The sequence below is a fragment of the Rhinolophus hipposideros genome (assembly GCF_964194185.1).
Source record: "Rhinolophus hipposideros genome assembly, chromosome: 3".
Taxonomy (NCBI): Eukaryota; Metazoa; Chordata; class Mammalia; order Chiroptera; family Rhinolophidae; genus Rhinolophus; species Rhinolophus hipposideros.
In genome coordinates this window covers 54,945,047-54,969,162 of record NC_138049.1, presented here as the reverse complement: position 1 = coordinate 54,969,162, position 24,116 = coordinate 54,945,047, and the positions used below count along the sequence as shown (strand labels likewise).

Below are 24,116 nucleotides of genomic sequence, written 5' to 3'. Positions count from 1 at the left end.
TTTGCTGATATCTGCATAAATCTATGGAAAAATACCACAAAAAGTAGATAAGAGTGGTTTCTTTGAAGGAGGGGTATGTCCTGGGCACATGGAGAACAGAGCACACGCAAGACTGTGTTATGCACTTTCTAATCATTGAAACGTGAATATACCACTGGTCAAATAATTATATTTTTAAAAATAAGGAGGTTAAACTAAGAGCAAGAGATAGGGACACTGCTATGCAAATTAATGGTGTAAATAAATAGGCTTTTAGAGAGAATGAATGAATTATTTAAAGCAACATTTATTTTTAAATGAATATGCTTGTTAGAGAAACATTCACCTAACATTAAAGCTAATCCTCTATACACCGCCTCTTAGTATTTAAAAGCAGTAACACTATGTCTGTTTGAAAATACGTTAGAAGTCATATTTCCTCCTAACTTCTCAGAGTGCCCCATGTTCCAATTAGTTCAAATCATGCTTTTCGTTTACAGAAAATTCTGTGCCATGCAAATTTCAGAATCTATGAGTATCATGGTGTGAGGTGTTACAGGTATGAAGAATGCATTAAATCTTCACATGCGTGATCTTTCCCTATCATAAAACTAAGTAAAATTTTAAAAATCAAACTTGCTTAAATGACTTTAGAGAATGATTCCAATAAAAATGCCCGCCAATGTTAAAACAACCAAACCTTCCAGCCATCGAGCTCAATTATTAAAAAGTAAGTCTTACCTTACTTCAGCTGGTGGACTTGGGGAATAGGGGTTTGCAGAACAAGCTAGAATTCTAATGACTGCTCCAGGATGATAGGTTTCTAGAACATGCACAGCTGTGGGATACACCTGTTGTTCAAAAGTAAGTTCCACATAGTCTTGGCTCTGAAAGTTAGGCGGTGTCCTCTTGAATGGCAAGGAAGCACTAGGACACTGATCCCACCATGTTCCATAAGTTCGAAACACAGCCGTCTGAGTGAAGTCACCAGAACTTGGGAATACATTTGGTACACCTGCCAAATTCCACATGGTATAAGACATACTATTCTCACTTCCATAATGAGAGCTGAAGTCCACCACTTCTTTGGCATACTGGACCACCTCTGCATTCAAAGGGGAAGTTCTGCTGTTGGATTCCACAGTTCTATGGCTGTTCATTACTTCTCCTCTTGCAGCTGTCCTGGCTCGGCGCCGAAGGCATAAATAATAAAACATAGTCAGAACTGTTAACATGGGGAAGACTGTTGACATCTAGATGTGAATTATGAAGTTCAAAAGGTCAGATGTCCTCAGTAAGACGCATGAACTCTTTGAAGGATGTTCTAAAAACAAATGAATGGCTTGGTGAAGTAAAATAATTTAAATAAGCATGAATAAAGTAATAAACAGGCTTTTAACTCAAGGTAATTTCCTAGAATGAAACTGAAAAGCCAAAATTCACAGTAAACGTGAATCTCTGGTATAATCTATCTAATATATTTTTAAGAAACCTAAGTATTAAAAATGTATACAGTTTTATGCTATATGAGAAGCAAAACTAATATTATAAGGCAATGGAAGATGAATGATCCAAACACCCCTATTTTACGCAAAATTATAGCTGTCATTCAAGAAATACTAAGTCCTTGAACTTCTAAAATTAAAGTTATTTAAAATATATGGTAAACCACTAAAACACTGCTGTAAATCCAAAAGAATCTTTGGCATTTTACAATTTCACTTTTTTAACAAGTGATTCCCTATTATTAATTATTATTCATGTCCAAACATGCTAAGTACGGATTTTACATTATGGGAATATAGTTTTCTGGAGTTGACAGTTAATCCAGACAAACTAAATTAACTGCCTTACACATCACAGATCACCAGATAGTGTTTAATTTATAACTCTTAGCATTATTTGTTAGGGCAGTCCACAGCTGGCTGGCATCTGGTTTGTTGCCAGCCACTCTTAGAAATCACTCACCCCAGATAGAATGGTCACAGGATACACACAGGAAATGCAAAAGTTGGCACTCATCCATGTGGCCTGCAAATTGCATGCTGGTTTCAGTTACAAATGTTGAAATGTGACATTCTTTTACCTATAAGACGAGAGTTTTAGAAAATATTTCTATTTCCAAGTCAAATATCCCAAAAAGATTTATCATAGATGAACAGTTACTTATTAGACAAAGAACTTTCAAATTGAACAGGTCACATTTTTCTGAATTTGTGAACAATTAATGAATAACTAATATATATATTTTTAATTTTATGAATGTATAAAATAAATACAATAATGAACCCTTTCTATATAGAGATTATAAACCCACAGCTTATGAGTCAAACTATGCCAGCAGACATATTTTATTGGGACCAAACAGTGGTTTTTAAAATTTTGACTAATTTGCAACTTTTAACAATCAAGAGGACCCCAGTTAGGAGAGGCCGCAGCTCTCTGGGTGGGTGACTGCCATTATTCCCAGCCAGCTCTACCAGTTTATAACCCAGGGCTGACCTGTCTGCGTCAAGTAACCTCTTGTCTACACAAACAAGGAAATCAAACATAATTACTTTTTACCTGTAAAGTCTTAAGTTTAACTTCTCCTAAGTAAAAGAAGGGGAATGTACCAACTTTTCTTTAGTAGAGCAATGTGCTAGCCTTTCAAAATTTTAGCACTTAGATTGCGAAACATTGTAATTTATAAAACACATAAGTAAGCTTATTCCCTGATATTACCTTTATATCAGATATGTATTCTCCACAAGGGTCTGCATTAGGACTAAGTTTCTTGAAGGAGGGAATCTAGCCAGAGACCTTTGTTTCTCAAAGTACTCAACACATACTACCGTGTTTCACCGAATATAAGACCCAGCCAGACCGTCAGGTCTAATGCATCTTTTAGAGCAAAAATTAATACAAGACCCGGTCTTCTTTTACTATAATACCAGGTATAATATAATATAGTATCGGGTATAATATAATACCGGGTCTTACATTAATTTTTGCTCCAAAAGATGCATTAGAGCTGACGGTCCAGCTAGGTCTTATTTTCCAGGAAACACGTTAAGCACAAAATATTGACATGTTGACAAAAAGGTGATAAGCAAACAAAAAAAATTATAAAACTCTAAAATAATTTAAAATTAATAATAACATGTTTCTGTCTCTCAATCCCAGCCAGATCCAAACTCACTAAAATGCTTGACAAAATGTAACAAGTAAAACAGTAAACAAACAGCTAAGCTTGAAACAAGTGAGGAAAATCCACAGTTGTAAGAAACAAAGAGAAAAGTCAAAGAGCAGAAAGCAGGAATTGAAGCTAATATAACTCATGGAACCAGGTACAGGCCTTAGTGGTTATAAGGAGATTTTTTTAACACCCATGCAGAAAGGTTATTTCAAGCCACAGGTCACCTTAGGAAGTATGTTCATAAAGCCAAAGCTAAGGAAAAAGATCACCCTATCCATGAAACCAGGAGTATGGAAACTTAGCTCACTGGCCAGGAAGCCCATGTAGACATGAAGGAAATCCACTTAGGCAATGGGGAAAGTCACCAGAGTGAAATCAGAACCCCGTTAGGCATGTACCATGCACAGACTGTGGGCCTAAATTCATACTACCTTTATGGTTTAGAATCCACACTAACCCCCAAACCAAAACATTTAAAAAGAAAAAGTCCTGAACTGGTAACACTTTCGGACCTGTTAGGGGCAGATGGGAAACCTCTTTGCAGGGATGCTTCCACAGCACAGGACACATTAAACCCTTTCTAAGATGTATCACATTCAAAACCTACAGCCCACAAGAGAAAATGAACCCTGGTGAGGGACAGTCCAGCAGGTAGACTAACTGGAAGAACTGGCACCCCAAGAACAAGCAATCATAGCACAATCTGAACAAGACTTTTTCTGGAGAAGAGTAACAAAGCATGTATTAAAGTAAAGAAGGTGTTTCTGCAGCACATGCATGTTCCCAGTGCTGATGTATCATGAGTCAACAAATCAGATTCGCCTCAGGACATGTAACACCAAGCGCTGAAGTATAGGTCATGTTACAAATGTAGGAAAAAGTAATTATCTAGGATATCATTTGCTTATTCAAACATTTCACCTGCCACAAGTATAAGTCTGACAAGTAAAAAAATATTTCACAATTGCACAAACCTCTAATCTTTAACAGCAAAACTTGACATGATACAACTCTTCCTTTTACCATATATACCAAAGTAGGCCCCCAGGTAAATTAAAAGAGATAATTTTCCAAAGAATTACTTGGCTGCTCACTTTCTTAAAAGAAAAAGAACTAATGAAGTAAATTTAAACTACAAAAATGAAATGTGGGGAATAAAGAGCAATTCACAAGTATCCAACTCAACTGACAGATCAGCTGATTTGGAAGACTGGATGTTTTACTCCTGGAAATCTTCAAGAGAAGGACAGAATACCACCTGCCAAGGTGGACGTGTGAATTAGGCTGTATAATCTTTGGACATCACTGCTCACTCCATAGTCTATAAATTGCTTCCACTAAGCTCCATTCACTTTCTTTATAAAACTGAATTTATCACAAAGTAAAAGTTTTATAAAACCAAAGAAACATCTCCAAAATAAGGTATCATCATTCATGTGAATGTTCACCAACATTCTTGGCAAAAAAATTGAGACAAATTTTGTGAAGGTCAAATTCCATTTGACATACCCAACCACAAACTTTATAACTGTTTCCCAGCGAGCTTTTACCACTGTGGACTATGGGATAATATCAAAAGCAGCAAGACTATCATATGGACAATATCATTTTAAGGCTGTGTTAAAGTTAAATAAAATTTTGCACTGAGGCAACATATAAAAATGAGTTATAAACTATAAATATATATGTTCAAATTTCTTTAGTACACAAGAGAAATGTAAATGGATGCTTTATTTTTTCCAACTATGAATAACAATTTTTAGAGTTAATATTTTGTGAGATGAAGCTAAAATGACAAAATAAATTTCTGAAAGGAGTAAAAGCAGGGTGTGGAACACTGAAAAAGCAAATATATTTACTCTTTTATCAGCAATACTATTCAGAAAAATGCAATGAAGTTAAAACCTGTTTTTGAAAATAAACAAGGCATAGAAATAAAAAAGAGGAACGTGCAAGCCCATTGCAAACATCCTTCATTGATTTTAAACTCCTTTTCAGTCAACTAAGATGACACACAAACGTGTTTTGGGGTTGGGGAAGAACATTCTGAGAAGAAAGGATAGCTCACTCTTTTCCCTGGAAAACGAAGCTGGAAAAGGGAATAGAGCTACAGTCTCAGGACGCATGTGGGCAGCTATAACCAATACAAAGTCCAAACTGTCCATGCACATCTGGAGTTTTGCCACGGCATGGAGGCAATTTGTGATAACCAATAAACATCCCAATGGTCAATAAACCCAATACAGAAGATACCATAACTATTTTGTGAGGGGAACGGGATTCAAAAACAAAATGATTTTTCCCACTTTGTGCAAACAAATAATCATTAGTCTCGTACACTAATCTGTCCAAAAGGGTGCTCATAAAATATACCTTTTGGGAGACATTTTCTTTCCCAGTTCATTCAAAATGCATTTTAAAGACGCTCACAACATATATAAATATTATTTTCCACTTAACAAAAAGTCTAAATTAGAAATAGGGTGATCTTTATTTCATTAATTGTTTAATCCAAACACTGATCAACAATGATTGAGGTGAGAAATTCTCTGTAACACACTGAACTTTTTTACTATCATCATCGAGGAATACAAAATAATAGCCATTTTAACTTGTATCATGAGACTTTCATACTCCTTGGGAAACAACTTGCTTTACAGGACATGATTTTATTACAACTTTATTTTCAACTACATCTTTCATATTATAAAATGCTTAACAAAGTTAAATAATACAATTACAGAGAAAGCACTAACAGTGGAAAGAGAAATTAAGAGGTATAGACAAGGGAGAACATATGTTTACTACTGAGATTTGAAGTGAGATAGGGAGTCGATGAGGCGGAGAGAAGCAGGATGGCAGGAACTGCAGAGAAGACGGCTTGTGCTTCAGCAGAGGAAAACGAAGGAAGGAAATGGACTTTTCATGAAATAAACAAAAGGAGGCAATGGAAATGAACTTGAGCCAGGACCACCCAAAGGCTAGGTTCATAGTGTGATGAAAGAACCTGAAAAACACGATGAAAACCCAAAGAGGATTCTTAAAGTGAAAAGATATAGAAAAAGATAAAATGGACAGACAATAAAGGCATAGTCATATATTGAGGGCAAGTCACAACACAAATCTTAACTTGAGAAATATCCCACAGAGACATGTCAACAAAATGAGAGGGGGGGAGGGAGGAAGAGCATTTAGGTAGCTTTGCAGCATAATACTAAAATGAAAGAGTGCATAATGTGGTAACAAATCAAGAAAAAGGCGGAACCTTAAATGTTGCTATATTTCTGTATCCTGCTGAAACTGATCAAGAAACACTATTTTGAGGTTGAACCTAGAAATCAAGACATGAGGAATGGAGGAAATTATTAATCGAGAAGAGTGGAAGTATATCTGAATTTGGTGCATAGCTAACACTCATAACCAGCCCTCTGTCCTGGCCTGCCCGTCTAGGTTTCTGTGGCACCACACACTCTTATGTCTTCTTCTGCCTCTAGGATAACTGCTTCTCAGTCCTCTCTGAGTTACCTTCTTCCTCATTCTCAAATGTATAGAGGTACATTAAAGGACCACTGTCTTTCTGATAAAATGATACACAGGAACGTTCTACCTCTCTTGGCACTAGTCTTCTCCCTTTCCCCTCTATTTCCACATACCCACTCACGTGCGGCACATCCACCAGAATTATACCTCTGCTTTCCCACCTGAGCGTCTCCAAGCCTGCCACCCAGGCTGGGTTGCTCTGGAATGCCCTCGCTCTTCCTCAGCTTGGCACCTTTTTTCATGCTTGAAGGTCAGGTGCAGACCTTATCCACCACCCACTTTTATTAGCTCTTTCATGTTATCTGTCATTTCCTATATGCTGAGATAATTTTCTACTCAGACTGTGAATTCTTCCAGTTCAAAGAATGTGTCTTATAACTACACCTATAGGACCTAGCACAGGCCAATACATTCTCAATAAACATTTGTTATGTTTTGTGAGTACTGGTCGAGAAGATGGCAGGAGAGAATGAACATAAACATAGAAACGAAACCAGTGATTCTTCAAGATAAAGTACATGTAGACCAAACAAATGAAAAAAAGTTCCTTACCTTGATATAGAGAAAAAAAGGGGGGAAATGGATCATAAAAACCAAAACACAATAGGTAAGAATCAAATGTATGACCTTCTTTGAAGCCATTTAATAAGGAATAGTATACATATTGAAATTTTACTGTTCAAAGAGAATGTAAGAAAGTAGTAACTTCTGTTAGTACAAAAGCAGCCCCTGAGTACGGAAAAGACTTGACCTTGCCCACAAAGAAACTCTGATTGAAATTAAAGAAAAATTCATGAAAGAGATGACTGCAGAGGTAAAGAAAGCTATTTTCTCAAATACAATGATTTTTTTTTTTTTTAACACTAAACCTGTGTTAAGACCATAAGGTGATTATGGGAAACTGGAAAAAGTAGATGAAAAAGTTCTTTAACAAGGGGATAACACGATCAAGATGGAACAGACAGGTCATAAAAGGCAATAAGAGCAAGGGTAAAAAGACAGGTTGATATTGTTCTGGTATTAGATATGCTGGGGAGGAGCGAAGGCTGGGTATTAGCAAAAGCACCCTTTTTCTTCATCATAATTATTTACATTCCAATGTACTACATTGAAAAAATGTAACATTGTCAGGAGACTACTGGAGTAGAATATTGTGAGTTTATGTGCCTCTCTTTTCCTCTAAGTAAATTCTCCTCCAATGAATACATTTTTTATTATGATTCCAATTTTTACTCAAGTTTTCAATATAGAATAAATAGGTAAAGTTCTTAACTAAACCAGGTGGATGAACAGGGAGAATACAACCTTCTACCCAGCTTCAAAGCTTCCTAGAAATCCAGGCAAATAAAGCAGAAGTCCAGGACACCAATAAGAACGAAAAACCTATAGGTGGAGGAAAAATCAAAGAGGCAAACAGTACCTCTCTCTCTCCAGGAATCAAAGCAGGCATCAAAAATACAAAAAGTACTGGGACACACGTGGCTCTTCAAAACTTCCAGAGTTAATGAACAAATGGCGAGGACTTACCAAGAAGTGCTAAGAAGTCAAACTAGGAATGAGCTTGTCAGAAAACAAGGGATAAAATTTAGAATTTAAACTAGAATTTGATAATGGTCAATTCTGTAAAATCTTTTCTCCTCATTCTTTCCTAAACAAGCATATCTAAACTTATGAAATATTCCAGGGGCATTTTCAGAACTGGCAGGGGTGTTAGTAATCTTCAGCAGCAAGGAAAAGGAATTAAGGAGTCAATTTTTTGTTTTGTTTTAAAGCTGAGCTGTAGGAGACGTGAATTGTGATTTTCTGATACTATCGATCTGGAAACCCTCTTCCTGCCCAAGGTACTATGTCACCGAGTGACAAAGGACATGCTTCTAATTATACAGGTATGACAGTATAACATACCTTAGATAATGTATTATCTATAGTTTACCTTTTCCTAATTCTTTAATGATGGGTAAGAATAAATAATCTGGATGGGAAGAAGTATATAATTAGAATAACCCTAAATCTTTAGCAGATAAACAATGTATATTTAACTAAAACCTAGAATATAACTAAAAAATTAGGGATCTCTGGTTGAGGATAATTTTAATGGAATCACTGAAGACAGAAAAAAAATTCTCTTTCTAGCTATGAAAACTACAAAGTAGATGTGAATTTACTTTAGCCAAATACTAGTTCTACATTTTCATATATTAAGCAGCATTTTACCTAGTAAAACCATACTGAATTTAGTTAGCCTTCCTAACAAAAATCCAAGGTAGTATGTCACCACTAGCCATTCAAATTAAAAAAGTAATTAACTAAAACAGTGTAATACTGTTAAATTAACTTTGAGGCATAATTTACACTCCAAAAAAATGTACTCTATTTTAAGTATACGATTCAATGAGCTCTGACAGACATACACTGTGTTTCCCCAAAAATAAGACCGGGTCTTATACTAAGGCGTGCTCCAAAAGACACATTAGGTCTTATGTTCAAAGGATGTCATCCTGAAAAATCATGCTAGGGCTTATTTTCCAGTTAGGTCTTAATTTCAGAGAAAAACATTACCAATGTAATCACCGCCAAACCAAGATACAGAATATTTCTATTAGCCCAAAAGACCCCCTGGTGTCGCCTCTCAACCACCAATCCACTCTCTATGCCAAGTAAAAACTGATCTGCTTTGTGTCACTATAAATTAGATTGTCCTCTACTCTAGAGTTAGATATTAGTGAAATATATATGTATTCTTTTGTCTGTTTTGCTCAGTGTATCTTTGAAATTTATCCCAGTTACGCATATCAGGCATTTGTTCTTTTATTGCCAGATCATATCTATTATGTGGACATATCCATTCACCTGTGGATAGACATTTGGGTTATTTCTAGTGCCAAAATAGTTCCAAAAAGGCTGTAGCATTTTCCATTCCTACCAGCGATATATGAGAGTTCCAGCTGCTTCACATCCTCACCAACAGCTAATGTTGTCAGTCTGTAGCCGTTCCATTACGTGGGTGATAATATCTTGTGATTTTAATTTCCATTTCTCAATTGACTAGTAATGATGTGGAGCATCTTTTCAGGTTCTTCTTTACCATTTGTATCTTCTGTAGTGGAATGTCTATTTTGCTGGTTTTTTAAATCAGTTTTTTTCGTTTTCTTACTATTGACTTGTAAGAGTTCTTTACATATTCTAAATACAATCTTTATCAGATATGTGGTTTGCAGATATTTCTCAGTCTGTGCTTGCCTTTTCATCTATTTGATAACATCTTTTAAAAAGTTTTCAATTTTTATTGTTTACCTTTTTTTTCTTCTATAGCCTATTCTTGTATGTCCTAGCAAACATTCTTTATAGTAGTATTAAGGATAGTGTCAAAAGGGCAAACCCTGGGACAAAGAGTATTTAGTATTTTACATGTGGGAACAGTTAACTACAGATTAATCAAATTTTAAGATGATATCAAATTGGATGCTGCAAAGGTTTACAGTGGGAATGCCAAATAAAACCGCTTTGGAAAAGTACAGCAGTTCATTATAAAGTTCAACATACCCTTACCAAACCATCTAGCAATCCCATTCCTAGGTATTTACCCAACTGTACTGAAAATGTATATTTAAAACAAAAACCTGTATACAAATGTTTATAGATTTATTCATAATCACTCCGACCTGGAAACATCTAAGGCTGTCTCAACAGAGGAATGGATAAACAGTGGTACACCCGTACAATGAAATACTACTCAACAATAGCAAGGAATGAACACTTATTCAGGCAAGAACATAAATGCGTCTTAAAAGGTATTTTGTAAGTGAAAGCAGCCACGCCCAAGGGCTACCTATTGTTTAATTTCATTTATATGATACTCTGGAAAAGGCAGAGCTATAGGGAAGGCAAACCGATCAGCGGTTGACATGAAGTCAGGGGAGAAGACGGGGTTGAACACAATAACTGAAAAAGGACCTCACAAAGGAATTCTTAAGGCAATGGAACTGTTCTGTATGCCTTTGTTTTCAGTGTTTCTTTTGGATCCAAACAAGTCAAGTTGGAGATCTGATATCCTAGGGTCATCTTGTTTATGGGTGTCCTATTAGTCAGTTCTTGACCAACATGAAGTTGCTGTGTCCTGCCCCTTCGTTCTGGGATTCAGCCTGATCCCAGAACCCAACCACTCCCCTGGCCTTAGGGGACTACCTGTCCAGAAAAGAGAATAGTGACTTTCAGGACTTTAGAAACTAGACTCCCAATCAAAAACAAACCAATCAGTATGTATCTGCATTTATATATATGAGTAGAATTCACCACCTCAAACACCGGGGAAACAAGTCCAATAATTAGAGTAAATGGTCTCCACTAAAAGTTAATGCAGGGGCAGTCGGTTAGCTCAGTTTGTTGGAGCGCGGTTCTCTGAACAACAAGGTTGTCGGTTTGATCCCCACATGGGCCACTGTAAGCTGCGCCCCTCACAACTAGATTGAAACAACTACATGACTTGGAGCTGATGGGTCCTGGAAAAACACACTTAAACAGATAAAAGTTAAAAAAAAAGTTAATGCAAAAAATAGGCAAATAGTTTTAAAATAATAACTATCACGTTTAGTGTGAATTCATAGGGTACAGGATCCATAAAATAAGGGCAAGCTAATTAAAGAAAAATTTTAAAAAGTTCTCAGAAATTGAAAACATTGTGGCAAACATAAATTGAAAATGAAAATGAAAAAAAAAATGATAAGTGACCTAGAACCAGGAAGCAAGAAACCTAATATTCATATAAAATAAAGTCAAGAGATTAAAGCTCACAAAAGCTCAAGGAAATGCTAAATCATGTAATATTTTAGAAATTCTAAAGGAAAAATACTAATTCAAACTCTTATTCACATAGAAAACAAAATGAAAAATATTTATGAACACGCAGGTGTGCGTCCCAAAACTATTCTTAAAATCATGACTTAAGAAAATGTTCTAGTCAAAAAAACAAAGTAAATAATTTTAAAAAGGGGAAGACATAATTATCAAGTAATCAGTGACCTTGCAGTTAAATCTAAATCATTACAGATACAGTACTGGTAAAGTTGAAAGGAATGGTTAGAGGAAAAAACAGAAGTAACGTGAAAAGGAAATAAATTCAATTGATCCAAGAATGGGGGGAAGGCAAGGAGTCAAAGTCTCACCTTATTAAATGGAGGTATGAGGGTACCAGAAAGTCAATTATAGATGGTTCTAGAATTCTCAAATTTGCAGGGGTTGGGGAAAAAAGTAAATATGCATAGGTTAAATTTTCCTATTAAAAGATAAACCATTTTTCACAAAGGATCTTTGTGATAGAATGGTATTTTAACTATGGTGGTTGTCACAAGATCTACATAAAATTGCAGAGAACTAAACACACACACACACACACACACAGGTGCATGTAAAACTGATGAAATCTCAGTATGATCTGTAGTTTGTATCAATGTCAATTTCCTGTGCTATAGTTATACAAGAAGTTATCATAGGAGGAAAAAGAATGAAGTAAATACAGGAACACTCTGTATTGTTTCTTATAATTGCATGTGAATCTATAATTATCTTTTTAAAAAACAATTTTTTAACAATGCAAAAAGATAGACAAGTTTCAAATTGGAAGGAGTGAAGACTGAAAGGAGAATAAAAGTCCAGCTATACGCTGTTTGATGTTTTTAAGGGAAGCAAGTAAAGCAAAATGATATAGAGACTGAAAATAAACATATGGGCAATAAAGACCTATCTGGTATACACAAAACTGACAGAAATGGCAATAATAATATCAGACAATGAAGACTCCAAGGCAAAAATCATTACACAGGACAAAAAAAGGTATTTTATATTTTGTAAGATTAAAATCCACTAAACAAACAACTACACATAGTAATCTATAAGGATGAATTCAACCAAATTCATAGTCACAGTAGGAAACTTAACATATTTTGCTTACTGATGTGTCAGTTTCGAGAAAACAATACATATAGTATGTCATAATAGATGTGTCAAATCAAAACAGGAAAAGGACAGCCTGGCAAAAATGTTTTGGGAAACGTCCAGACATTTAGAAAAGTAAATTTAGAATATTATCATAGCAACCATTTTTTTAAATCTAAACATATAAAACAAAATATCCAATAAGAGAATACATATAAAGAGTATTTTAATAACCTTGGGGTGGAAACTCAGAGTCTATAAATGAAGAAAACAGCAGAATTGGCAACTTATATATTAAAGATTTCCTTTAACAAAAGCTCCCAGAAACAGCATTAAAAGTATAGACTATGTAAAAACACTAGCAAATGACGGACCAAGTCATTAATAGCCACTACACATAAAGAGCTATTACAGATCAATAAGAAAAAGAGGAACACTTCAACAGAAAACTATGCAAAGACAACATAAATAGGTAAGTAACAAAAGAATAGAAATGGCTAATAAACATTTACATATATTCAACTCATTAATAAGCAAAGAAATGCAGAGTTAAAACAGTAATAAAATAGCATTTTTCATCCATAAAGTTACTAAAATGATCGTATCATTTTAGCAGATGATCGTATCATTTTAGCAACTATTGTTTTTGAGACAATTATTCACAGGTGTCTCACATTTCTGCATGTCTGATAAGCAAGTACACTGTCTTTGTTCCAGACTATCTTTTCAAGGATATATACGTATCTCAAACAGCTTGGCAGATAGAGAGAGGTTCACTTCTGGAGCAGAGGGTAGGTTTGTTTACTCTCCAGCATAATAAAGGTAACGTCTCTCACTAGGGCAAAGATCAGGCAGGTTTACTTGCAGCCTATTATGAAAGATTTGGGTTCCCTAGGCTCAGGACTCCTTTCCTGTAATGCAATCTACTGTGTGTGCTAGAATCATCTGACCCTCGTCACATCACCCTGTGGAAATTAGGGGTCAAGGAAGCAGCACAAGAAAATGATAATCCTCTGGCTACTGTTACCGCTGTGCTTTGTCTTTGACCCAGGAGTCTCACGTCTTCTGCCAGCATCTGAGACTGCTAGCTTGCAAGTAGGGTAAAATCTGAGCCTTGACAATTCCTATCAATTATATGGCAGCAACAGCATTCTCAAACATTGTATAAAGTTGTTCGTACAACAACCTTTTAAAGAGCAATGTGGAACAATTTGTCATAATTTAAAACGTATGTAGCCTTTGACCAAGCTCTTTTGGGTTATTCCTACAATGAAATACTAAAAAATAGTGTAAATAGATAATGTTATATGCACTGACATAGAAAGATTTTCATCAGTTATTACTAACTGGAAGTTATAAATAACTATAGAGAGTAAACTGCCATTTATGAAACAAATGTAGATTTATACACATGTATTTTTAGTGTCTTGAAAGACAGAACAAATGATTTAACAGTGATTTCTGTGGAACTGGGTTACTGGGCAGGTGGGCACACAACACTTACTTTCTCCTTTGGCTACTCTGTATGTATTACTTGATTTTTTTTTAAAGAATGTATACATTTATTTTATGATCTAATAATGTTTCTAAGTATTATATTGCAACACTTGAAAATTCATTATATTTAAGATGTCCAGTTGGGATGGTAAAATACAAATAGACATGGGTCTCAGGGATCACTTCTATATGCATTTACCCCTTAGAGCTGCTGAAATCAGGTACATAACATACTGAGTCGGAGCTGATGAGGAGAACAATACACTTACTAAAACACAATGCAAATCAGAGATTTTGAATTGAGCTGCTTCTCCATGTCCAATTCCGAAGAGCAACTCTACATGGAGAGTTCGGAATTAGCAAGAGAAAGGATTTAGTCACAGTTAACAATGATTCAACTGACCATGAGAAAAGCAAGCTAAAAAATAATTTCAATGCAAATAAAAACCACAATGAGATATCACCTCACCCCAGTCAGAATGGCTATCATCAACAAGACAAATAGCAACAAGTGTTGGAAAGGCTGTTGAGAAAAAGGAACCCTCATCCACTGTTGGTGGGAATGCAGACTGCTGCAGCCATTATGGAAGGCAGTGTGGAGGTTCCTCAAAAAATTACAAATAGAATTACCATATGACCCAGCTATCCCTCTCCTGGGTATCTACCCAAAGAATTTGAAATCATTTATACATAAAGACACGTGTGCTCCAATGTTCATTGCAGCTTTGTTTACGGTGGCCAAGACATGGAAACAACCAAAATGTCCTTCGATAGATGAATGGATAAAGAAGTTGTGGTATATATACACAATGGAATACTATTCGGCGTTAAGGAAAGATGATATAGGAACATTTGTGACAACATGGATGGATCTTGAGAGTATAATGCTAAGCGAAATAAGTCAGACAGAAAAAGCAGAGAACCCTATGATTTCACTGATATGTGGTATATAAACCAAAAACAACAAAAGAACAAAACAAATAAATGAGAAACAAAAACTCACAGACACAGACAATAGTTTAGTGGTTACCAGAAGGTAAGGAGGGTGAGGGGAGGGAGATGAGGGTAAAGGGGATCAAATATATGGTGATGGAAAAACTGACTCTGGGTGGTGAACACACAATGGGATTTATAGATGATGTAATACAGAACTGTACACCTGAAATTATGTAATTTCATTAACAATTGTCACCCCAATAAATTAAAAAAAAATAAAATAAAAATAATTTCAAGAATAAGCAAGAAACTCTAAAGGAAGGGGTAAAAAAAGGAAATCAACATACCCCACTAAATGTGTTCATTCCAAAAATATTTAGTGATGTCTACAAGATGACAGGCATTGTTTGAACCCCTAGACATTAAAACACATCATAAAGCTCCAGTAATAAGAGCAGCATGGTATCAGCAAAGGAAGCCAGTCCACTGAACAACAGTTCCGAAGTCCCAAGCATATACCAGAATTAGGGGCTAGGATAAACATAGTATATATCAGTAAGGAAAAACAGAATTCAATAAATGGAGATGGGATCATTCGCTAACAATTTGGGGGGCAGGAGGAGTTAGAGCCTTACTTCCTTTCTTACATTAAAATACAATTGAGGTAAGTTAAAAATGTAAATATGAAGAATAAGACCATTAAAATGTACTAGAAGAAAACAGAGCAGGATATTTATACACAATTCATGCAAAAGGTCTAAGAGGATACCAGAGTTAGAAACAGTAAGTTAAAATGTATTATGCTAATTACAGGAAAATTAAGAGGATGAGTCCATGAGGCAAACACAATAGAAGCCGTTTTTGTTAACTGACCATATTTCAAAGTAAAAGATAAGCAGTTAGCATTGTACAGAGGACTAAAATTACATTACTGGACCATGGTGTTAGTGGAAAGAAACTAACCATCTCACAGTGAGCTGACCCTTCTGATTTTCGAGTCGTAGCAAAAGGAAAGAGCATGAAAATACAGGGTTCAGAAAAGCCAAAATTTAGGAAAGCAGTTTAAAAAAAAACACACAGTAGGTACTCAGGAAGTGTGTGGCAAAAGGACTCCAATTCTAATGAACAATTAAAGAATGCCTCCAATGGGGTGACGCACTACCACTGGAAATACACTGTCCTTTCCCCCCAAGAACTTACTACTCTCTCACAAAGGATTATAGGAGTGTTGACCTATCAGGAACATTTCCCTCTACTCAACCAACAGGTACACTATGTAATACAGGACAAAAGCAGCAAGAAGTGAGATTTAAGGGGGGAAAAAATGTGCCTATATTCTGAACGGAAGAACGTGAGGCGTCGGCACCAGGAAGCAGTGAAGGCAGCTCGTGTCCTGGGACAGACAAGACCCCGCACCTACTGTTGGCCCTACAGGGCGTAACGCCAGACACAGTACGCTGCCAACGCAACTGCCTGACTACAGGTTTCTATCATGACTTTCTAATTGTTTGTATATTTCAATTAGTGGCTGCCTCCCGACTTGGTGGCAACGAGCATTTGGGAAACCATCAAGGAAGTCTAAAACCACTCCCCTGGCCAACACGCGGCTCGGGAGGTACAGTGGATGTTCATCATCACACCGCCCTCGAAGGACACCCCTGAACAGAAACAAAGCTGCCGCCGGATTCTCCTGGCCGTCCTCAATTAAAGGCAGGGGCCCGGTTCGGGATGGGATGCCAAAAGGAAATCAAGGCGGCAGGCACAGGAGCACCAAGTACACAGACGGGCGACGGGCCAACGCGGGGCTGCAGGGTCACCACCTCCCGCAGACACCGGTGTAAACAACCCCGCGCGGCTCGCACGCCGGGCCGCCGCCTCGGGCGCTGCAGACTCGTGCAGAGAAGCAGCGCCCGAGGGACGTAGGCCGCTGTCGGGGGCCCCAGGAAGCCTCGCAAGCGCAGCGTGGGCGGCGGGGGAGGAGATCGGCGGCGACCTCTGCCGCGCGCCCAGGCTCCCCAGAGCGCGGCGCTGCGCCCCGGCCTGGCCCATCCCCAGCGCCGCAGGAGGGAGACGGAGACCCGCTGGAGGGAGAAGTAAAAGAAGGGCCGTACCCTGCAGGGTCCGGAAGAGCGCGCGCCGTGGGCTTCACCAGCGACTAGGCGCCATGGGGAGGCCCCGGGCGCGGGGCGGCTCCTAAACTCCCGCGCTCCGGGGTGACCGCAGCGAGCCCTGCCCAGCGCGACCCGGAAGGAAGCCGCGGAGGCCGCGCGGAGGGGCGGAGCCGGGGAGGGGGGCGGGGCGGGGCGGGGGAGGGGGCGGGGCGGAGCCGGGGAGGGGGCGGGGCGGGGCGGGGCGGGACGAGAGGGGAGGCGGGGCGCTGTTCCTGCAGGAAGCTCTTCGTGGTGTCTGGACCGCCCTCTCCTAGGCCGAGGGGAGGAGCTTCCCGGCCCCAGGCGTGCCCTATAAATTGCTCCGTTACTGCGAAGCCGGCTGGTTGCAAATCTACTTCGGGGAAAAACTCCTTCGTCGCACCAGTTTGCCATTGTAGTGTAGTCCTCCTAGGGCATCTTCAGTCCAGAGTTTGTGGGTCGGGTGATGCATAGGGATTACGGGTGGTCAAGTCATCAGAGGAAAAGTGCAACAAAGTTATAAGCTTTCTAAAGGTATAATTCACCAAATTTGCAAACTTCTTATGCCCCAGATACAAATCCTTCCTGCAGGCTCACTTCCCTCCCAACATTCAGAATCCCGTGGTCGTTACCTCTGATGAACAAGACGCTCTCACGGTCTCCCTTAGTCATTTTTTAATTTTCAGTATATATAACATCACCTTTATGTTTAGTTTGCATCATATTTATCTTTTTACAAAGTTTCCAATAAGATAGAAAAACATTTAATAATGAAGAGATGTTGAACTACACATTACTTGCTATCTGATTGCTCCTAAGGAAGCAAAATAATGACATTTATTTATAAATTACGCACATGTGAACTGAGCTGATATATGATGTGCAGTATAAATTGTACACAAAACAGGAAATTTTAGAAAGGAATTGAAGCTTAATCCCCAAATTCCTTGAGTATGGGCAGCACTTAGTGACTTGCTTCCAAAGAATATGGAAAGGAGGGGAAAGTAACTTGATTGTGGAGAAACCTGGTAAACACTACCTTGACCAGGTGAAAATTAACACCATCAGCGTTAAGTTGATAGCATTCACCCTGATGATGAGAAGGGCATTTCATTGCTAAGACATTCTTCCTCAAAACCCACAAACCCAGTCTAAACTTGGGACAACATAAGAAAACTCAAAATTCCTGAAGAAACTGTCAACTTAATGGGGAAGAAAAAAACGTAAAACAGAAATTATCGCAGACCAGAGGAGGACTTAGAAGACAGAACGAGTAAATGTAATACGGCATTTTGAATGGGTTTCTGGAACATGAAAAGGCCCCCATTAGTAGGGAAACTAGTGAAATTGGAATAAAGAGTGGATTTAGTTAATAGTAATGACGTACCAATGTTGGTTTCTTAAGGGGAAAAGGCATACGGGAACCCTCTGCAACCTTGTTACAACTTTTCTGTAAATCTCAGTCTAAAATCTAAAGTGGATTACAAATAATGAATTAATTTATTAATTAATTAAGTAAATAGCTCTTTTGTGGTTGCAGGTGAGAATTGAGTTGATGCCTTCAGGGCACTCAGATCCAGTCTAACTAGTTTCTCGTTTCTAACATAATTTCCAAATAAACTTTTCATTGAAGTATAAAATATATTCAGTAAAGGACACAAAATGTGAGTGTAAAGTTTGATGAAAAGTGACATACCCTTGTATTCACCACTCAGATAAAAAATAGATAGTTACCAACACTCAGAAGCACCCCCACCCCTCCATGTGCTCTCCTAAATGTGTACCCTTTACTCATCTCCAAAGGTATCCGTTGTCTGGGATTTTAATACCAGAGATTAATTTTGCCAAGTTTTTGCCTTTATATAGATGGACTCATACATTATACACTCTTTTAAGTCTGGCTTCTTTCAACATTAGGTTTGTGACTATTATTCATGTTGTTGAGTTTCTACTGTATAAATATACCATAATTTATTTATCTATTTTACTCCTGATGGACACTGAACTGTTCTTAGTTTTGATTATTCCAAACAATGCTGCTATGAACAATCCTATGCATATCTTTTGGTATGTATCTGTTGCATGGCCCTCCATATATTTTCATCTCACTGGTATTTAAGAGATGTAGTAGTTGGTGCTGTTAGTTATTTTGTTTTTAAAGGCACTTAAAGTGCTGCTTGGAAAGTATGCAAGTTTATGTTTAAGAAAAGAAAAAGACGAGGGCAAAGCTCCATTTCTGTGTTAGATGGAATTTTGGTCATCATTGCTCAATCTACCCTCCCTCCAATCTTCTTGTCTCAAGGGCCATGCCATTGCCATGCTTTGTTTGCTGGGCAGAAGTGCCAAGTGAGGCCAAAGAAATGGGTGATACTTATCAGTTAGTGATGGCGCTGATTTAATGGGTGAACCAATGCCTACTTATTAAATGGAATGTTGTTTGGAGCTGAATAGCATCCCACGCTGTAACAGCCCTATCACAAATAAAGAAAGTCCCGACAAAGCTTAATTGTGCATAAAGTCACCAGCTCAGCAAGCTGGTTGTGATCCATTCTCTGTTAGCTTCAAAAGTTACAATGTTCTACTCAGACGGGGAGGCGGGCAAAGAAGGAGCAGGTTCAAAACTCTTCTTTGTCTCTAACTCTTGAAACACTCATCATCATACCCTCCACTATTTTCAAGTGATTTTTCTTTATTTAAAAACAAAATGTCTACCAATTATAACCTTTTGGGGCAAGCAGTATACATGACAAAAAGATACTGTATCAGAGAAGTAGAGATAGCATTCAGCACACTGCAGCGAGGGCCAAAAATGTCTTCACAATGAGCTGCCTTAGGTTTTCTATCATTGGTTCTCAAGTAAGGTCTTCTGTCAAGTCAAGACCTCTCAGAAAATGCAACTCCATGCATTTTCTACATAACTCAGCTAAAATAATGTACCTCTCTGTGAAAGCTTGTTATCTAGATTGTTGGAAAGTGGCATTCAGTCAATAATATTAGTCCAAGATTTTTAATATGCTGGTGGCTAAAAGGCATACAAGTGCATAATAACCAGTAGGAGTGATCTCTTAGTGTACCTTTTTTAACCTCTTACAGTCAATAAAAATGTTTCATTTTAATATTAATCTGGAAATAATCACAGCCGTGAAGAGAAAAATAAAAAATTTAAGCAAGAAATAAGCCCAAATGTCATGTGGTCCAAACCCTCTTTTTAAGAGATGTGGAAAATGAGGCTTGGAGAGATTGACTTCCCAAATGAGTGTCAGACTGTCAATGAAACTTGGTTCACTGACTAAGCCTAGTAGGTTTTTTTAAATGATACAACATTACTTTATGATTTAACAAAAACTTAACTAATCATACTTCCATATTATCATGAGCTTGCATACAGTAGAAAGAAAATTGAACTTGGGAGTAGGATGACCTGTCTATCCAGCTCTGCCATGTATATAACTCTGTGATCTTGGGTAAGTTACAACTTCTTTGAGTTTGTTCTCACCTCTATAAAATGTGTCCAACTCACAGGCACTGGAGAGATTTAAAAGAGATCATCTATTTGAAAGCACTTTGTAAGCTTATAAAGTAGTATGAAAATGTATGAACATTATTAATATTATGTGTTGAAGATCAGAAATTGAGTCTTTCTAGGACAAAATGTCAGCAGAGGACATTCAAGTTCATTCTAGTCTAATTCTTTCAGTTGTTACCGGAGGAGAGAAAGCCTATAAAAACTGGATAATTTACCCAAAAACTTATGGCAAGTTGCTGGTAAAGCCAAGACTTGAATGTTTGTCTCCTAACTTGCAGCTTCCAATGAACAACTTCTAATCTCTTTGGTAAGTGAATACTAACTAGAAACTAGGTCTATGTTTTAAAATAATATGACCAAACTTTAGACTGAATTTACACAGGCCTCGAAAGGATATCTTGAAATATTTTAAAAATATGTTTTAAAAATAAACAGTTATCTAACTTATTACTGTTTGTACTGTTCTGACCTGTACTATTTTCTGTAGCTTGGATCATTTACTTTAAAACTTAGCATTAATAAAAGATCGTCAGTGGTCAAGAATAATGTAGGAAGAAATACCACCTGCAGACAGTAGACAGAATATATCTCTTCCTGAGGTCATTTCATACCTATGGTTCTTTGATGGATGGAACACAAAGCCATGAAAATAAAACTTGTGACCAGTGCCCCAGGTAATCCCTTTCCTTCCTTTTTCCTTTTTTTAAGTGGACATGCTTTTGAAGAAGTTCCTGTGTATCTGTATTAGGCAGATTCCTATGGTCTAGTCACAGAGTGATATGGTAATCAATAGAAAAAAAGCAAAGATTTTCTGTCCATACAGGTAAAGCAAAAGTAACATATATGTGATTATCTGAGTGTTTGAATATTAGTGTTCCATATAGTTTGAAGTCTTCAGTTCTTCACAATTATTTTGTCCTCAGTGGAAGATTTGAGAGGACTAGATTATTCAGATAAAATACACAGTACTTGACCAATTTATTTGTGCCCTTGCACAACTGTGAATGTCTTTTCCTCATTGTGACATAATGTATGTATTTAAAACAATTTTTATTTAGTTTATTGGGGTGACATTGGTTAGTAAAATTATATAGGTTTCAAGTGTATAATTTTATAATGTATCATCTATATAGTGCATTGTGCGTTCATCACCCAGAGTTAGTTCTCCTTCCATCACCATATATTCAACTCCTTTACCCTCTTCTGCCACACCTCTCCTCCTTTACCCTCTGGTAACCACTTAACTGTTGTCTGTGTCTACGAGTGGATTTTTCCCCCGCATCTAGTTAACATAAGTAATAAGACATATATAGTAAATATAAATGACTCAAGAATAACTTATTAAGTATCATTTAAAATGAAATGCTTATAATGATTGATGAACCTTTATTATAAGGCTTCTCCCAAACCCAGTCCCTTTGATAAGGCATTTCCTTCATCCAGCATTTCTGTATCTCTCACGGATAGTGTGTAAAAGGACAAAGGCAATCTGGCAGAAGATCCCTAAAAGTGCATCTTTAAATACTATCCTTCATGATATAATACTACAACTGGTGTTTCTCGGTTAGAGTCCTTAGTGCTTTATTGGGGGAAAAATCTTCTATTTCAAAGTCATTTAAAATGAAATATAGAAAACAAATTTAAAACTAGACTTTTTTTTTCTGGTTATAAATTGATAGAAAGTTTCCAGAATTTTGAGGAGAAATTGACTTTCCTCTTTAATGGGTTTCTCCAAATGTTACCAAAGATAAAGCTCCCTATTATATACTATTCTCTTGCTTTTTTTTTCTTGCTTATCATTTCAGCCTTTAATGGTGAGAGATTTGATTGCTTTAGAGTAGGGGTCTTTTCCTCCAAATCAAATGACTCACAAAGAAAGTCACTAAGAGAAGAGGGTGAGAAGCCAGGATGGGCAGCTGGCAGTGTTCCCCCTTCCGCCCGCCTCCTGGCCTCCTGTTCCCCCACCCCTCTTCCGAGAACGCCTGCAGCTGCCAGGACAGCACAAACAAGTTGGAGATGGGCCAGACAAGATTTAACAGTGGTCAGTTGGGATCAATCTGTTATGGAACTGGGCACTTTATTTACTATTTACTAAATAGATTGCTATTCCTGTGGTGTTGGACTATTTTATAGGATGAAAAGTCTTGAGCCAATTTCATATTTGTATGTTCTATTTCCCTAATAATGAATATTATTCCATAACCTTTAGTGCAGCTAGAAAGCAAGCTTAATGCGATCACTCAAAAGTATCTCTTTAGGAAACCAACACAAGTATTTGAAATTCAGAAGAGTGGGTGTTTGAGCTACTTTCTTTGAAGGTCATATTTTGAGGATGGGAGGGGCCATTTTTTTTGTAAGGACAATTTCAGCATTTTATTCTCCCACTGATAAGAATTTATGTTCATTTAGACTGAGACTTGGACCTCACATACTGTGTTTGATGGTTTTTTTCTATTCCAACTTTGTCTGTGCCTCCAACTACAGACGGAAATCATACTTGTGTTTGGTGGCTTTTTCTATTCCAATATTGTTTGTGCCTCCAAGTACAGATGGAAATCTAAGAAGGCATTCTTTTACATGAAATGCCTGACAAATACCACTTAGAGTAGAAATGAAGTCCTATAAGCCAATACTTCTCAAACTTTAATGTGCAATGGAATATTATTCAGCCATGAGAAAGATATCCTCTCATTTGTGACAAATGGATGGACCTTAAGCACGTTATACTAAGTGAGATAAGGCAGATAGAGAAAAAGAAGTGCTGTATGATATCACTTATATATGGAAACTAAAAAAGTTAAATCTGTAAAAAACAGAGTAAAATGGTAGTTGCCAGGGTATGTAGATGCGGGGAGAGTGATGTTGTTTAAGGGTACAAACTTGGAGCGTATAGTAAATAAGCCACAGAGATCTAATGCACAGTATAATGAATATAGACAATACTATTGGACTATAATCATGTAGTGTGATAAATATCACTACATCAGCAATCATATTACAATATATAAATGTATCAAAGTAGCACGTTGTATACTTTAAACATATACAATGTTACATGTCAAATTTATTCAATTAAAAAAACAACTTTAATGTGCATATGCCTCCCCTGGGAATGATGTTAAAATACAGATTCTGATTCTGGGTTGGAGCCTGAGTTCTGAATTTATAGCAAGGTCCTAGATGATCTGGATGCTATTGAACCCTAAACTCTATATACTTTGAGGAGAAAGCTTTAGGCCATGTCACTGCAGAATATTGTGTATGCACTATGCAGATTTACCATGAATAGGTACTAATATTACAAAGCAATATTTCAACTTTTTAACTGCGGATTTGAACAAAGTAAATGGATAGAATCTTGTTAAACATATATGTTGATTCCTTTAGATAATTTTGATTT

The 24,116-nt window shown here is 37.2% G+C and overlaps 1 protein-coding gene across 3 annotated transcripts in view; it reads right to left on the bottom strand.

Moving 5' to 3' along the window:
- FBXL4 (F-box and leucine rich repeat protein 4) overlaps window positions 1-17,328 on the bottom strand; it is a 70,834-nt gene extending 53,506 nt beyond the window's left edge. The window contains exons 1-3 of one of the 3 annotated variants that reach the window (XM_081044336.1): window positions 17,173-17,328; window positions 1,948-2,065; window positions 721-1,303 (exon numbers count right to left, since the gene is read on the bottom strand). In XM_081044336.1, coding sequence (XP_080900462.1) covers window positions 721-1,232 — 512 coding nt within the window. In that variant the 5' untranslated portion in view covers window positions 1,233-1,303; window positions 1,948-2,065; window positions 17,173-17,328. The remainder of the gene's footprint in view (window positions 1-720; window positions 1,304-1,947; window positions 2,066-17,172) is intronic. The other 2 variants (XM_081044338.1, XM_081044337.1) reach the window with 2 other exon arrangements.
- Between the last annotated feature and the right edge of the window lie 6,788 nt (window positions 17,329-24,116).